Source organism: Haliotis rufescens, unplaced genomic scaffold (genome assembly GCF_023055435.1).
Source record: "Haliotis rufescens isolate VD_foot unplaced genomic scaffold, xgHalRufe1.0.p SCAF_40, whole genome shotgun sequence".
NCBI lineage: Eukaryota > Metazoa > Mollusca > Gastropoda > Lepetellida > Haliotidae > Haliotis > Haliotis rufescens.
In genome coordinates, this window is record NW_025964113.1 from 1141853 (window position 1) to 1158630 (window position 16778).

The following is a 16778-nucleotide window of genomic DNA, read 5'->3' on the forward strand; positions in this document are numbered from 1 at the left end:
TCTCCTTGCAAATGCTCTGTCCACTATATCACGGAGGGGGTCTTTGAGTCATGACTGGAAGGCATGGAATGTTGCTGGTGCCTTCAGGCATTGGTCAGCTTGATCCCTATTTTATTTTGTACGGGCTGCAAGGATATACCAGCAGCTGGACTATTGTTTTATATAAAAAACATGCACTAAGTGAGGGACGTTTCAGATACATACATTCTTCAGATCTTCATCAGTTGTATCTTTGCATGGATGCTAGTTACAGTGCTGGTTGATAGGGGTAAATCTGGGATAACAGCACATCCTGACACAACTCTGTATGCCAGTCTTAACATTGTAGAATAAGCCTTCAGCAACCCATGCTTGCAGTAAGAGGCAACTAACGTGATCGGGTGGTCAGGCTAGCCTACTTGGTTGATGCATGTCATCGTATCCCAATTACGTGGATCGATGCTCAGGATGTCACTCACTGGATTTTCTGGTCCAGACTCAATTATTTACAGACTGGCATCATATAGCTGTAATATTGTGTTAAACAACAAACAAACTTGTAGTACTTGTAGACAGTATGTAATCTAAATCTGACATAGGACAGATGTCAAAAACGTCTTTCACCAAAAAATAAACAAAAACAGAAGGTGGTGTTTATTCTATTGATGTTTTATTGTAGCAATGCTATGAGATTTGTACAGCTATGGCTGTCACAGCCATAAGGGAAAACAAGGGGTACAGAACCGTCACACCGACCGTATCAATATCTACAAATATAGATAGACTGGTGATGTGTCACTGACGAGAGGAGAAACGGACACATTGTCACAACACAAGAAAACTTCACAGAGACTGGGGTCAATTTCATTACCCAAAACTACAATATCTCATCATGTGACGATGTAATCGCAATATCTTGTAGCTACTTCCTTCAGACAGAAAGTTGACACATTTTTTCAACAGGAACAAAATAACTCATTTCCTTATCAACTGGTGTGCATTGTTAGGAACAACTACTGAACAGTACTGTCGTACTGTCAGTTTTTATTATTAATGAGTGGGCAGCACACTGTCACATTCACTGTAGTTCTCTCCCCTTAACAGCAACATCTGATCTTATTTAACATAGCCTTCCTATATGAAATGGAAAGGTATAAGCTAAACTAAACCTTACACATTGTCATTAAATTATTGTCGTGAGGAATATAATCTACCTACATTGCAAGTTTCTGTGGTACAACCGTTATCCATGTTTCACCAGGATTTAACAATACATATCCCTATTTAGAGCTGCACTGCAAAGCAATACATACCCAACTATTGATAAATATGATTAGATTAATATTCTGTGGCCTGAGATTCATGTCTTCCCTTTAACATCCCCTAACAAAACATTCTGCTGATAAGTTATCGCATTACCACACCACTCAAACTTAAGAAGCAATTGATGGGTGACATTTTCGCATGGGGGAAACATGCAAATCTTCTTACCATTTCTTGCAGTTTCTACCTAGAGATCTATACTCAATACAAGAAACCATGTCTGCTAAAAGACTGACTCAAGTGGAACTGCTACAAAGAGTTAGAGCTCATATTCGAGTCTTCTTTCCCTAATAATGACAACATGAAAAAGCATGGATTTTTCCATCACAAAGATATAAATAAAATCTAGCTGCTTATGATCAGTGTCTATTTTTTTTTTCATTTCAAAGATGGAAAATGTGTTCCAAGAGGAAGAAAGCTTGTAAGACTTAAACAAAATCTGGTTCTCGGGAACGACTTAATGCATTGTGCAGTGGGCTGCTCTTTTAGGGTAAAGCGTGTTTCTCGGGCATCAATGGTGGTTGTTTTCAAAGCTAGAATATAATGCTTAATGAAGATGTTCCTGCTAACATGCAAGTACTCGAGAACCAACAATATTTAACTGATCAAATGCAAACTTATCACTGCCATACCTAAGCAAAGCATAGAAAACAAAAAAAGAGAATTATTAAAAAAGATGAAACTAACCCAACGCATAGGGTGGTTGATGAAGCTGACAGACATCTTGAACTCGACTTAAAATTGCATAGATTTAAACGCAATCTAGTCTAAAACTTGGTTTATGCCATTGCAAAGAGTCCTGTACACCTGTTGACTAGATGGAACTTAGTTACAAAATCATGCACTTATAAAATGAATACATGTAAATACGACTCAACTTTTGGTAGGGACATCTCATCGTCACAACTCCGCTAGTTTTGCGCACACTCCATTTCTCCATCACCGGTGAATATTTGCAGTGTAGTCACTAGTTGAACCAATGAATCAACCCATGGCCTTGTCCCGCCGTGACATTGCTGGAATATTGCTAAATACAGCGTAAAACCATACTCACTCACTCACTCAAGCAAGGGAAACTAGCAAGTGCTCAGATTACGTCCCACAAACGCAATATTTCTCATGCCAATGTGCCATGGCCTTGCGGTCATCTAGTCTACACATTGCTTCAATATCAGGTAGGTAGTGTGCACACACAGTTCATGCACAGCCTTACTTCCTAAGCCAACTAACTTTCCACCCCAAAGTGGCCATACATATTCAAGGGTAAAGGAGAAAGTGGCGCTTCCACCCCAGTGAAGTATTGATGATGTATCTTTCCATCATACACCCAACTGATTACTTTCAGTTATTTGTGAAAAGCTTAATATATCTCTGCATCTAAAGAGCTGCGATATCTCTATTTCCCTGCCAAAAGGTGAGACTTATATTCTGAAGTGCGCTTACAATTTAGAGGAGCATCTTTTTGTTTGATAAAAATAAAAAACAATGCAAAAAATTAGTTATTGAATCCAAACACTACTAAGAGAGGTTCTGTTTATCCACAGTGTTACTTCCAATGTGCACAGTTCCACAGCGAACCTTTCACCCTTGTGGTTTCTGGATGACGTACTGCTTTTAGTTGCTGTAATTTGGGCGAGTGAGTGAGTTTGGTTTTACGCCGCTTTTAGCAATATTCCAGCAATATCAATGCAGGGGACACCTGAAATTGGCTTCACACATTGTACCCATGTCGGGAATCGAACCTGGGTCTTTGGCATGACGAGTGAAAGCTTTAACCACAAGGCTACCTGACTGCCCCTGTAGTTTGGACATATCTTGAAAAATGTAGCTCGTTGAAAGCACCATTCACGTTTCCACATTTCTGCTATGCTGTATTCTAGATACCAACTCCAAGGTCCCCAATGTTCCAGTGTTTGGATATCAACAGCTGGTTTGTTATAATAATATCAGGCCATAGCAACTGTCTAATTGTTTATAGCTGCATTTTATTTATCAATGCGACAACCCAATTTTCGAAAAAGTAAAATTAAATCCTTGTTCTCTCTCTACATATATAATTCTTTCTCTTATAGATAACTCTTTCTTTCAGCATCTTCTTGTATTTTATTTAAAAAATCTTTCCTTCCCATAGTGACCTCTACTATACCGTCACTAACATCAACTCAACCATAACATTCTTTTTATCAAATTTTGCTTCCAGACACTTGGCACACTGACCAAGAAATCTTATAAAGCTAGAAAAAAATTGTTGTATGTAAGAATAACAAAATTACGATTAGAATCACCATCTATTGTTTTAATTTTGGTGGGAACTACAAGAATAACCATTCTTGAAACGGAAATAGGAATAATAATTTCCATGATGAAAAGCAGTTCAAACTTGGGAAAAATTACTTGACCTTGACATTTTCTAGCCAAACACGAATGTCGTGACAGCTAACAGTGTCACCGGCCAACATGGTGGAGACAAGCTGCCACTGCGGCAATTTCAGGGGATAAGTTATTGCTGTGATTCTTATACCATCCCTGCTTGTGAAACAATGTAACAGTCACCGATACGACAGAAGAAACAGACACAATAATGTCCCTAGCTTTCCTCACACCTGGCAGGCTCACCGATACTCTCCAATTTCATTTTTTTAATTTGGTTTACCAATCTGCTAACCCTTAAATTTAGGAATGTGGATAAAAAATAAATACTGCTGAGCCAAATACTCAAACTTACAAAATATAAATAATTACTTATGGTTTTTCTGCTCAAGGCAAAACCTGAAACCCTAAAAGACACCCAAAAGTGATGTGTGGCTTTCTTACATATAAAAATTTCAATATTCATGTCACCCTTTACAATGAGTGAGTGAGTGGGTATGGTTTTACACTGCATTTAGCAATATTCCAGTGATATCACAGCGGCGGACACCGGAAATGGGCTTCACACATTGTATCCATGTCAGGAATCGAACCCGTGTCTTCTGCATGACGAGCAAACGCTTTAACCCCTTGGCTACCCGACCGCCCCTCACTCTTAACAAAAATGCCAAATGAAACTGAGAAAATTTAGAATAGGGAAATTTCATCCAATTTAATTTTTTTACATTTTTGGAATGGCCTTTTCTTATTTTTTAATATATATTTTCTTAAGTTTTATTTCAACCACAAACACATTGTTTTGAGAAAAATATATCAGAAAACCAACAAATTTAAAATAAAAGCCTTACATGGATGATATCTTTAACAGTTTTATATCTCTAACTTCTTTTTATTTGTTTGGATCAAGTACAAGTATTAAATGTTCTTCATGCAGCTATTCCTGTAAATAAACTGTTGGTTGGGTCCAGACTTATGTGACCTGCTCTCAAAGATCATGGTGACATCATAATTATCCTCATAATACGAACATAAATATATGTCTTTTCATCGAATCATGTAAGGTTTAAAAACATAAAAGAATTGGTTCTCAGGCAACGGCTTTTAAAATATAGTGTGGCTGGGCGTTGTATGTATGTAACCCAAAAAACAGTGTACAATCAACCTGGGAAAGGGCCTCCCTACATAAATGTATTCCTTGATGAGTAAAATACTGGAAAAAATCCGTAGTTTGTCCTGTGTTGATATATCTTTTCAGTTATGATATTGGCCACGACATTAAGTATTTTCTGAACTAAATCACCCATGGATAGAGGAGAAAGTGTGTGAACTGCTGATTGCTATTTCTGGCTTATTTCATAGGACAAATTCAAATGTAATCTTAATCCCTGTGTATGAAACACATTTTTTAGGACTTTAAAAAAAAATTAAAAAATGGAAACCTGTGTCAGACTTTATGATGACGCGTGCGGTGCCCGAGAACCAAGACCATTATTTTTTTAGCCTAAACCATGAGTACCTGGCAGTCTAAGACTATTTTATTCCTAAATAATACAGTTTTTACCTCTAGGATTAACCTTTTTTTTAAGTTTTTCCATCAACAGATGTTCCTATGTTCATGGGAAGAAATGTAATCCTGAAGTTTTATTACACGTTTGTATCATAAAAAGTTGTTATGAAACTGAAGATATGTAGATGTTCAAGAAAAACAAAGACCTCGTTCAGTGACAATATTCTAATTTTTGTATACCAAATATTTCTAAAAATTCATATATGTGGTTTACAGAAAACTCAATTGTGTTCAAAGACGACATGTCTATTACCATAAAATATTCCAAAGAATCATAAAATTTTGTACATGCAAATATTTCGGTTCATAAAACATTTTTTTATGTAAAGTCTCAACAAAACAAAAGCATAAAATGTCAGTGTAAACTTCTCAATAAAACACAATCTGCGCTGTTTTAGAGGCTAACAAGAAATGCTGCACATACATATTAGCTATACAGCTTCAAAGGGGTACAATATAATGACACAAAACTGGTAGTCTTTCGACCAAACACAGAAATTTGCATAATTTCATGCTGATTAAACAATGATACATAAAGGACCATTTCACTGCATTTCATCCAATATACACATGAATTACACCTCAACAGTGCCCATTAATGTTTTACATGTTATGGAACTCAAATTAAAACAAAATACTGAAAAAAGATAGAAAAATTCACCTAAGTTTTTAATAGTTCCAATCGAGTGAAGTTTATACCAGTTTCAATGCAAGAATTGAAAGAAGAAAAAAAATTGTTTGGACTGTATTATGCTAAATAAAATTAATCCTTAAATCATACACAGAATCATGGAATTTTACAAGAAATATCCCATACAGGCTTCTTTCATTATAAACAGTATGCATGTAAAATTATTACTTAGTTCTGAAAAAATAGTTGATTGACTTTAAGTTCTGCTGACTAGACAAAATGGACTGTTTTGAATATAAAGCCCCTCATATTGAGACCCTTGGATACAGGCCTGGCAAAAAATACCCGTTACGAGAAGTGAATTTGACAATCTTTCCCAGCAGGCCCAGAACACAACCGACAACACAATGAACAAACAATATACACTGGTCTATACATGACGAAGGGGTGTATTTATATACAATCTGCAACATCCTTCAGAACGCTTAACACCCCAGCATAACCTTCCCAATTGCACAAAAACCGCTTGTGTATGCACCGCGGCACTACACCAACACAGAGATCACGATGCTATAGCTAACAAACTTGTCATCGCAGTTCAACTAATGCACATCTAAATATATAGGAGGCAATTCAAGCTCATGTGGTTCTGAGATGTTGAACAGTTTTTGAAACTCATCTGAAAATTAATCAGGTGATGAATTGTTTCATTAATAGCAAAATGGTAAATTTTCAGAAAAAGTTACCTGTTTTGATGAAAAGATCTCCCTAGAACAGTCAAAGAAGAGTTTTTGAAACACTGACAGTAACAATATTTGTGACTGCTACCAGTTATCTTAAATCTTTTCATTTTAAAGAAAACCAAATATAAATACAGAATGAGGAGATAAACCTACTGTTTTTTTAAAATTTGATGTAGTCCCACTGTAGAGTAGATACCTCATTATTTTAATTTTGAACCGAGCGCTTTAAGAGATAAGGTTGTTTCTTGCAGAATTGCCTCCCTTTGATAGAAGAGAAACTTCACAGCAAAACACTTTCTTAGCTATTTTGTCATCATTACTTCAAACATATTCTTATATCGTCAATGCTTGTAATACTGACATCTCAAAACATGTTTGAGATTTAATGGAATGCATTATCAATATGTTACTAGATCATGCTCAACGACTCCCAGCATGTGAGCCCCTACATCCAACACGCACTTGCAGGGATGCTGACATGAGCAGCATCACTACACACGATACTCATTATTGTGTTTTGGTGAGGGAGAACATTTATAACTGCCGGCAAGTTTAACATATCACCACAGCATACCATAGCAGTTAGGCACCCCACCGTGGTATTCCTCCTATCAAACCACTATATATATATACATTCATCTCTCTAAGGGTAGACTTACTAACCCTGAGAGAAATGGACCGATACAAATGGATATCAGTTTTAATCTCAATTTCATTATGAACATCCTCTGAGACATTGGGAACTGAACACAAACTACACAGAGATATCTAGTTTTTCAGAAGTGGCCATTTTGAATTTGAGATTTGGCAGCCATTTTGAATTGAGGTGGGGCAGCCATTTTGAAATTAGAATCTGCCTACCGGTGTGTCACCACATGTTTTTAGGTTTTGGTGGAATTTATCACTGAGACAGTATATGGAGCTATGGTGATGTCAGATTTTATACATAGAAATATTCCTGTTCGCATGTAATGCATAAGGAACAAGTTGTCTTTATTCACAACAGAAATACAAAATACGTGCTTCAGTACTCTGTCAAGTTGCATTGTACAAACCTATATGAAAATACCCCATTTGAATGAGCTACTGTTACAAGGAGACTAAACATTCTACTGCAAGTTGAAACAAAAGTAGTTCTCAGGATGAGCTTGAGTGGGACAACATCTACACTTCATAAGAAATCAAATCTGAGGCATTGGAATCCTACCGAAGACAAACCCCATAACTGTCTGGGTAACCATGGTAACAGCAAGCTTAAAACATGAACATGATGACCAAGTATCAAATAGGGCCCAGTTCCACAAAGAGATCTTAGTGCTACGACTGTCACAAGTCTGTGTTAGAGCATGGAGTTACAATCGCTTAGAGCTATGATTTCTTTGTGGACGGGCTCCTGGTTCTCAGTACCAGGTAAGATGACGGTGAAATCTGTAGTACTGAACTACGTGATGATAGACGTACTCGAGGCCAGAACCTTCAATAGATGAATCCATGATGACAGATACAGTCCCTACTCTAGAACCAAACATCTTTGTAGATGAACCTCGACACAGAATTTCAGCAAACAAAAGTTCTTGTTAAGATTTGAACATTCTTAAATCTGAATGATAATTATTTGATATAGGGAGATAATCTTCAACATATATATCTACCTACGTTATCTACCTACATTTTCGCAATGTTTCTTTGCAATAAATCTTTTTAAAACATTTTAGTAATGATACAAAGAGATAGAACTTTTCACTAAAGAGTCTGATCGGGTTCTGTTTGATCTGGTTCTGTTGACAAATTGTTTCTTTAACAACCTGGATTCATGACAGATGCTACCTCATTGCTAAAGTAACAATGCATTAAACCCAGGGTCACTTACAAGCTACAAGATATTGTTTTCATATTGTTAAACAAAAATGCAGTATATGCCAACATAAAATCAGCTTTGAAGTAGCAGACAATATCAAGACTTGGACAATCTAGAGGTGCCATGGCTGGACTGTTGGAGGACATTGTGGTGGCTGTGTCCGTCTGCTTCAAGATGACCTTTGGTTGGTGTGAGGAGCAGACGTCAGACTGGTAGGCAGGCTGCGAGTTCCGAGAATAGCAATTTGCGATGTGTTTGGAGGTGAAAGGCGTATGGTACATCTATCTACACAGGACGTAGTGGTGGTGTCCCACGTACACTCGCCACCAATAAATTATGCCTCTATATATAATACAAGGGACTATGTACATGACACTCCAGGCCCCCTACCAACTCCTCCGTCCGACTGGCGGCCGCCGACTACATCCAGTGACGGACCAACAGCTGGACAACTGACCCATGGTCAGAAGGACAATATAATGGAGATGGTTTTGACTACCCCACATAACAGGTCAAGGCTTTCAGCCAAACAGAGAGCTTACATTGTTCACAGTTTACAAAATACCTGCACTGAGGCTGGTTCAAGGAAATACTTGAAGATTAGACAATATATCATTCTGAAAGCAATCTGACTCAACTAACCAATACAGCTGATTTGTCCTGAAGCATACTTTTCAGTTGATTGTAACATGACCCTAGAACCTTTTAGACCGAAATAAATTTAACTCCATCTGTCTAGCTGCTGAGCTTGCAGACAGTGATAACATTTTTGTAATTTTCTTTGAACCGAAATGAAATGTGAATAAACTGGTATCATTGGAAACGTTCAGTTCTACAAACACTGATGGACACAAACCTTCATTTTCCTCATCACCGTGCTCAGAACAGGTATTTGTGTCTGCAGCATCAGTACAGTATCTGATGTCAGGAACTCTAGTTTGGATTAGTGACCTTGACCTGTAAGTGAGGCATATAGTATTGAAGAGAGGATGAGGATGAAAATGGGGGTGGGCATACACGTGGGCGGGCTTATGTGCGGGTACATACTGTAGCAGAACCACTGGCAGCTACACCAGCATTTGGGGCAGTGTCGTTGCTTGGCACACCATCTTGTGCTGCAGAGAGATAAGGTTAAGGTCATCATTCCGCATACAACAGCTTGTACTTGTAAACATCTCGGTACATGACAGCAAAGTCACAAACATTCAATATATATTTGACCAATAATACTTGTCTGTGCAAGAGAAGGGCACTCTTCGTGGTCTAGCACCTATGTTGACTTTGTTGCATTATAATATATATCTTGATCGTACTGTAGAAACATGATATATACTACTCAAAAGAAGTCAAGCATCACCTAATTCTTTCATATTATATAGGTAGTCTCTCATGGCATGGCAGACTAACTTTAGTAATATGAAAGAATCGGGTGATCCTAACTTATTTTGAGTAGTATATATGATATTGAATACACTCAAACCTTGTTGTGTCGAACTCCTAGCGGCTACCTCGAGAAAAGTTCAAGTTATCCGGGGTTCAAGTCATCAGGGGAATTTTATGAATAATTAGGATACTTGGAACTCCCAAAGAAGTTCGTGACAACTGGGAATTCGACACATCCATGTTCGACACAAAGAGATTCGACTGTACATGAAAACGCCATCATGTTGTGGTTAATACCCTGCACCCTAATGGCTACAATAGCTTTGTCTGGAACCTGATATCAATGGCACCATGCTAAAATTAGCCGTCCAATCAAACAACCCAGAGGCATTCTCTGCTGAGTTAGTGATCAGTGCTAAGAATGGAGATAGTGACATCTGTTTTGAAACAAATCACTGGATGGTGAACAGGCATTGCAACAGACAAATGAGATTATACCCTGAATTATTGAGGCGTTGGATCTATTGGTTTGTCTAGCCACTAAAACTATGCTAGATTGAGAATGATGTAGTTACATGCAGTTTAGAACTAATGTCAGAGTCTCTCATTTCTTTATACTGATTCAAAACCATGAACACCTAAACCTTGTAACATTACAGATATTATGTTGTTTATTTTATATGATGCATAAAATAAGATAGGCATCATTATTGAACTCAAACACCACCAGTTTTCATCTTGTCAGCAAGAGAGACAAACACGTCAGTACTCACCTTTACTTGTATGGTTTTGCATAGCTCTCTGTCGTTCTCTATTCTCATATTCCATTACTTCATTGTATATCAGACCTGAAAATAAACGAACTGGTGAATTAGTTAATTTGTAAACTCACTAGTCAAAAGAAGTGACTGCATACTCGAGGTCACATACTTCTATCAGTAACAGGAGTGCCGCATCCTGGTGAGTGAGTGAGTGAGTGAGTGAGTGAGTGAGTGAGTGAGTGAGTGAGTGAGTGAGTGAGTGAGTGAGTGAGTATTGGGTGGGTGGGTGAGTGAATGGGTGGGTGTGAGTTTGGGGGTGTGAGTTTGGGTGTGTGAGTGGGTATTTGGTGGGTGGGTGGGTGGGTGGGTGAATGAATGAGTGGGTGGGTCTGAGTTTGGGTGTGTGAGTGGGTATTTGGTGAGTGAGTGAGTTTTACACCAGTATTTCAACCACATCACAGCTGGAGATACTAAGAATGAGCTTTATACATTGTGAATATGCTATATGGATCGAAACTAGGTTCTTGGCACGATGAGCTAACACATGACCAGCAGTAGACACTGTATGATCAGCAGTAGACACTGCATGACCATAAGTAGACACTGTATGACCAGCAGTAGACACTGTATGACCAGAAGTAGACCAGCGGTGGACACTGTATGACCAGCAGTAGACCAGCCGTGGACACTGTATGAGCAGCAGTAGACACTGTATGAGCAGCAGTAGACACTGTATGAGCAGCAGTAGACACTGTATGACAAATAGTAGACACTGTATGACAAGCAGTAGACACTGTATGCTGAATATTACCTTTCCACTCTTCGACCGAATGTTCCTTCTCATCTACCGAGTGGTCGTAGGGATCAGGGGCAGGCTGGAACGGGAACAAGAAGCGTTCTTGTTATTACTAAACAAAACTCACGAAACACACACCTTAACATTAACATAGGCCACAACAGTGATATTTCACCTGTTAAGTAGAAGATAGCAAAGAGAAATTCATCAACTCATTTCAACCTATAATCTCTTACACTACAAAAATATGAAGTCATATCGGGAGTAAGGTTTGCTTAATTTTCTCAATATTATTCAGTATCAAATGTTTCAGAAGATATGTAGAAGTAGAGTTGTCTGAAACCAAAGTTGTACTGTTACATCTTATCAAAAAAAATAATTCAAACTAAGACAGAGTTTGAAATTAAGGATGAAATTCAAATGTTTCTTGTCGTAGTCCTATGTTCTATTAACTATTTCAAAATCTGAAAATTTTATGAATTTTAATTAAAGTTAATTCGCTTTGGCCTTCTTTACATTACATACTGGTCTAATGATTTAAAAAAAAAAGAATTAAGCCTGGCCTATCCAGTGTATCAAATATAACATACTTCAGTGTGAAAGACTGAGTTTTTGTAAGTTGAAAGTGATATTTTCATTGCAGTGAAAATAACACTTGATATTCCACTGCAGTGAACATAACACTGTCAGCACTATTGTTATACAAGAGTTACCTCCCCGCAAACTGTCTCCCTTTATCCAGTGTATCATGTCTTCATTCTATTATGATAAATACCCTGGACCAACATACCACCAAAATTTTCTTTTCGGAAATGACATCACCATTCTTATCTCTCGTACCGCTAACCTAGCACAGACCTAGACTTTCTCTCACTCATGAGTGTAATCTGATTGGACAGCTATCTGTAGCTGTGGGGGCATGGGTGGCCCAGTCGTCTAAGGTGCCGCGATTTGCTGTGCAGAGTTGCGTCCCATGGGCTTGCCAGAAATCTATGATTGTGGGTACGAATCCCGGTTCGCCCCGATTATGTTTCTTGGTTTGTCAGCACCATTCTCGTGCCTGTGGGTTTCACCGAAGTGGTAAACGTCTGAGACCTGTATCACTTGGGGCTTTCCTCCCACATTAAGCTGACACGCCGTGATGTAACTGGAATACTGTTAAAAGCGGCGTTAAATCCAACTCAATCACTCACTGTAGCTGTATTTTTTTAAAATAGGGTTGAAAAGAAGCTAGTGAATGGTTTAAGGGTATATATGCTTGTAGAATGGAGATCTAATACAGTAGATGATGGAGGATGGGCTTTGCTGTATCCCAATCTTTCCATGTCTAGCTATATACTCACAGCATTGACTTCTCCATCGTCGTACCACACATTAATGTACGGATGCATGAGTGCGTCGTCCACTGATATCCTTCTCTCGGGGTCAATGACCAGCATTTTGGACAGAAGGTCCCGTGCCATGCTTGCACGGAGACCAGGGTGTTCGGTACTGTCCGGCGGGAACAGTACATCAGGGAACAGTCTCTCGAAGGATGAGCCGGCGTGCCGGGGGCGGTTTTCCACATAGTTCCGCACTGTTGATTGTAATCTGTTCATGAAGTCTTGACTTGGAGTACCCAGCTGTTCAATGATTTTGTTCCACTGATCAATGTCTTGATAGAGTTAAGGATAACATAGAACAAACTGTTACCACGTGCAATACCACTGTCTACAAAAAAGATGTGTGAGTGAGTGAGCGAGCGAGCGTTTTGTTTTTTTGTTTGTTGTTTAACGCCAAAGTCAGCAATATTCCAGCTATATGATGGTGGTCTGGACCAGACAATCCAGTGATCCACACAATTGATAGATATGATGATATGCATCAACCATACGGTGGATTAGTGAGTGCGTGAGCGAGCCAGCGTGCAAGAGATGCTGGTTGTTGCTATATCATGGTGGATGTCAGTAAATAATTGAGCTGAGACAAACCATGGTTGATAGTACGCCCAACAATCAAAGTCAACAGAACACAATAACACTCCCCTATTTTAACTCAGGGGGTGGTTTACATGGTCCGTTAATCCATAGATGTGTGTATGGAAAAGTATATCAGCAAAGATCAAGTCTCTACACGAATGTATTGTAAAGAGATATGAGAACATGAGAAAATTAAAGCAGTTCAAAGTGAATGTTTAGACAAGATCAGGGACACTAAAATGTGGCATCCATGATGTCCAGGCTTTGATGTGAAGGATACGGTCACTGCCAGGAAACATCACTGTCCCTCGTATTAACTCGGCCATGATGCAGCCCACTGACCAGATGTCCACTGTAACAGACAGGATGAAGATGTAGTGAGACTGCATGGGACTTGAACGTACATCAGGAAACTTACACAGTGTCAGGATGCTAGGCTCAAAATTCAAATATACTGCACCATCAGCCCGACTACAGACTATTTAATATCTTACTCAGTCTCATACCAACAACAGTCCATTTTCACAATGTAATCTTTCATGGACATTCAGTTCAGTCAAGCATCTTTCAGCATCCTTATGAAATCAATGAAAATGTCAAGCTATAAAGTAACATCAAACTTTAAACATTGGAATGAAAACTATGAGACATGTTTAAATGGCCGACGAATTGTCTTTTTTATTTCATACATTCCAAATTGTCTTTTTGTTTTCTGTGTCCTTTTTTGCTATTACTGAATACAAGAGTTGTCGTATCCCTATCACTGAATACGAGTGCTGTCGTATCCCTATCACTGAATACAAGTGCTGTTGTATCCCTATCACTGAATACGAGTGCTGTCGTATCCTTATCACTGAATCCGAGTGCTGTCGTATCCCTATTACTGAATACAAGAGTTGTCGTATCCCAATCACTGAATACGAGTGTTGTCGTATCCCTATCACTGAATACGAGTGCTGTCGTATCCCTATCACTGAATACAAGTGCTGTCGTATCCCTATCACTGAATACAAGTGCTGTTGTATCCCTATCACTGAATACAAGAGTTGTCGTATCCCTATCACTGAATACGAGTGTTGTCGTATCCCTATCACTGAATCCGAGTGCTGTCATATCCCTATCACTGAATACAAGTGCTGTCGTATCCCTATCACTGAATACAAGTGCTGTTGTATCCCTATCACTGAATACGAGTGCTGTCGTATCCCTATTACTGAATCCGAGTGCTGTCGTATCCCTATTACTGAATACAAGAGTTGTCGTATCCCTATCACTGAATACGAGTGTTGTTGTATCCCTATCACTGAATACGAGTGCTGTCGTATCCCTATCACTGAATACAAGTGCTGTCGTATCCCTATCACTGAATACAAGTGCTGTTGTATCCCTATCACTGAATCCGAGTGCTGTTGTATCCTTATCACTGAATCCGAGTGCTGTTGTATCCCTATTACTGAATACAAGAGTTGTCGTATCCCTATCACTGAATACGAGTGTTGTCATATCCCTATCACTGAATCCGAGTGCTGTCGTATCCCTATCACTGAATACAAGTGCTGTCGTATCCCTATCACTGAATACAAGTGCTGTTGTATCGCTATCACTGAATACGAGTGCTGTCGTATCCCTATCACTGAATACGAGTGCTGTCGTATCCCTATCACTGAATACGAGTGCTGTCGTATCCCTATCACTGAATACAAGTGCTGTCGTATCCCTATCACTGAATACAAGTGCTGTTGTATCCCTATCACTGAATACGAGTGCTGTCGTATCCTTATCACTGAATCCGAGTGCTGTCGTATCCCTATTACTGAATACAAGAGTTGTCGTATCCCTATCACTGAATACGAGTGTTGTCGTATCCCTATCACTGAATCCGAGTGCTGTCGTATCCCTATCACTGAATACAAGTGCTGTCGTATCCCTATCACTGAATACAAGTGCTGTTGTATCCCTATCACTGAATACGAGTGCTGTCGTATCCCTATTACTGAATCCGAGTGCTGTCGTATCCCTATTACTGAATACAAGAGTTGTCGTATCCCTATCACTGAATACGAGTGTTGTTGTATCCCTATCACTGAATACGAGTGCTGTCGTATCCCTATCACTGAATACAAGTGCTGTCGTATCCCTATCACTGAATACAAGTGCTGTTGTATCCCTATCACTGAATCCGAGTGCTGTTGTATCCTTATCACTGAATCCGAGTGCTGTTGTATCCCTATTACTGAATACAAGAGTTGTCGTATCCCTATCACTGAATACGAGTGTTGTCGTATCCCTATCACTGAATCCGAGTGCTGTCGTATCCCTATCACTGAATACAAGTGCTGTCGTATCCCTATCACTGAATACAAGTGCTGTTGTATCGCTATCACTGAATACGAGTGCTGTCGTATCCCTATCACTGAATACAAGTGCTGTCGTATCCCTATTACTGAATACAAGAGTTGTCGTATCCCTATCACTGAATACGAGTGTTGTCGTATCCCTATCACTGAATACGAGTGCTGTCGTATCCCTATCACTGAATACAAGTGCTGTTGTATCTCACCATTTGCCTTGTATCCCATGCCCAGGATGACCTCTGGTGCCCGGTAGTACCGTGTCACTACATATGGAGTCATCATGAACCCGGTGCCGGCTGTCCTTGCAAGACCAAAGTCCAATATCTTTAACGTACAATCTGATTTCACCACTATATTGCTGGGTTTTAGGTCCTGAAAAAGAAGGGAGTGTGAGATGAAGTATCAAAGTTTAAGTGTCCAGTATTTGTATTAAATGTCAGTGTATACGGCTCTGGTGTAAATGAGTGAACACTATCTACTGGGCTATTCTTAACCAAGGTCATAACCTGGACCTATTGGGAATCAAACCTGGTTCTGGTGTAGATGAGTGAACACACTGTCTATTTGGCTATTTTACTTAACCAAGATTATAACCTGGACCTATTGGGAATCAAACATGCACCTCATGTAGGTAAGTGAACACACTGTCTACTGGGCTATTCTGCTTAACCAAGGTTATAACTTGGATCTATTGGGAATCAAACCTGGCCCTGGTGTAGATGAGTGAACGCTTTGCCTACTGGGCTTTCCTGGTATTACCTGGACAGAGCTTACAGTGAACTCACCCTGTGTATAATCCCGGCGAGATGAAGATGTTTGATGCCACACAACATTTGATATAGAAGGTAAGACATGCGTTCATGGTCTAGGTCCATCTGTATCACCTGGCATAGATTGGCATCCATCAGCTCCATTACTAGATACCTGCAACATGAAGCAAGACATGACACCTTGCATGTAGGATACACCCTTGTACATAGGATACATCCTTGATACACCCTTGCACTTAGTATACACCCTTGCCTGTAGGATACACCCGTGTACATAGGATACCC

At 39.2% G+C, this 16778-nt stretch overlaps 1 protein-coding gene across 2 annotated transcripts in view; it reads right to left on the bottom strand.

The window, feature by feature from the left end:
* Nucleotides 1–627: 627 nt before the first annotated feature.
* The window catches only part of LOC124138176 (stress-activated protein kinase JNK-like), an 83425-nt gene continuing 67274 nt past the window's right edge, over nucleotides 628–16778 (bottom strand). Inside the window, exons 5-11 of one of the 2 annotated variants that reach the window (XM_046504718.2) lie at nucleotides 16509–16647; nucleotides 15930–16095; nucleotides 13650–13721; nucleotides 12755–13065; nucleotides 11427–11490; nucleotides 10628–10702; nucleotides 628–9586 (exon numbers count right to left, since the gene is read on the bottom strand). In XM_046504718.2, coding sequence (XP_046360674.1) covers nucleotides 9501–9586; nucleotides 10628–10702; nucleotides 11427–11490; nucleotides 12755–13065; nucleotides 13650–13721; nucleotides 15930–16095; nucleotides 16509–16647 — 913 coding nt within the window. In that variant the 3' untranslated portion in view covers nucleotides 628–9500. Of the gene's footprint in view, nucleotides 9587–10627; nucleotides 10718–11426; nucleotides 11491–12754; nucleotides 13066–13649; nucleotides 13722–15929; nucleotides 16096–16508; nucleotides 16648–16778 lie in introns of both variants that reach the window. The other variant, XM_046504710.2, reaches the window with a different exon arrangement.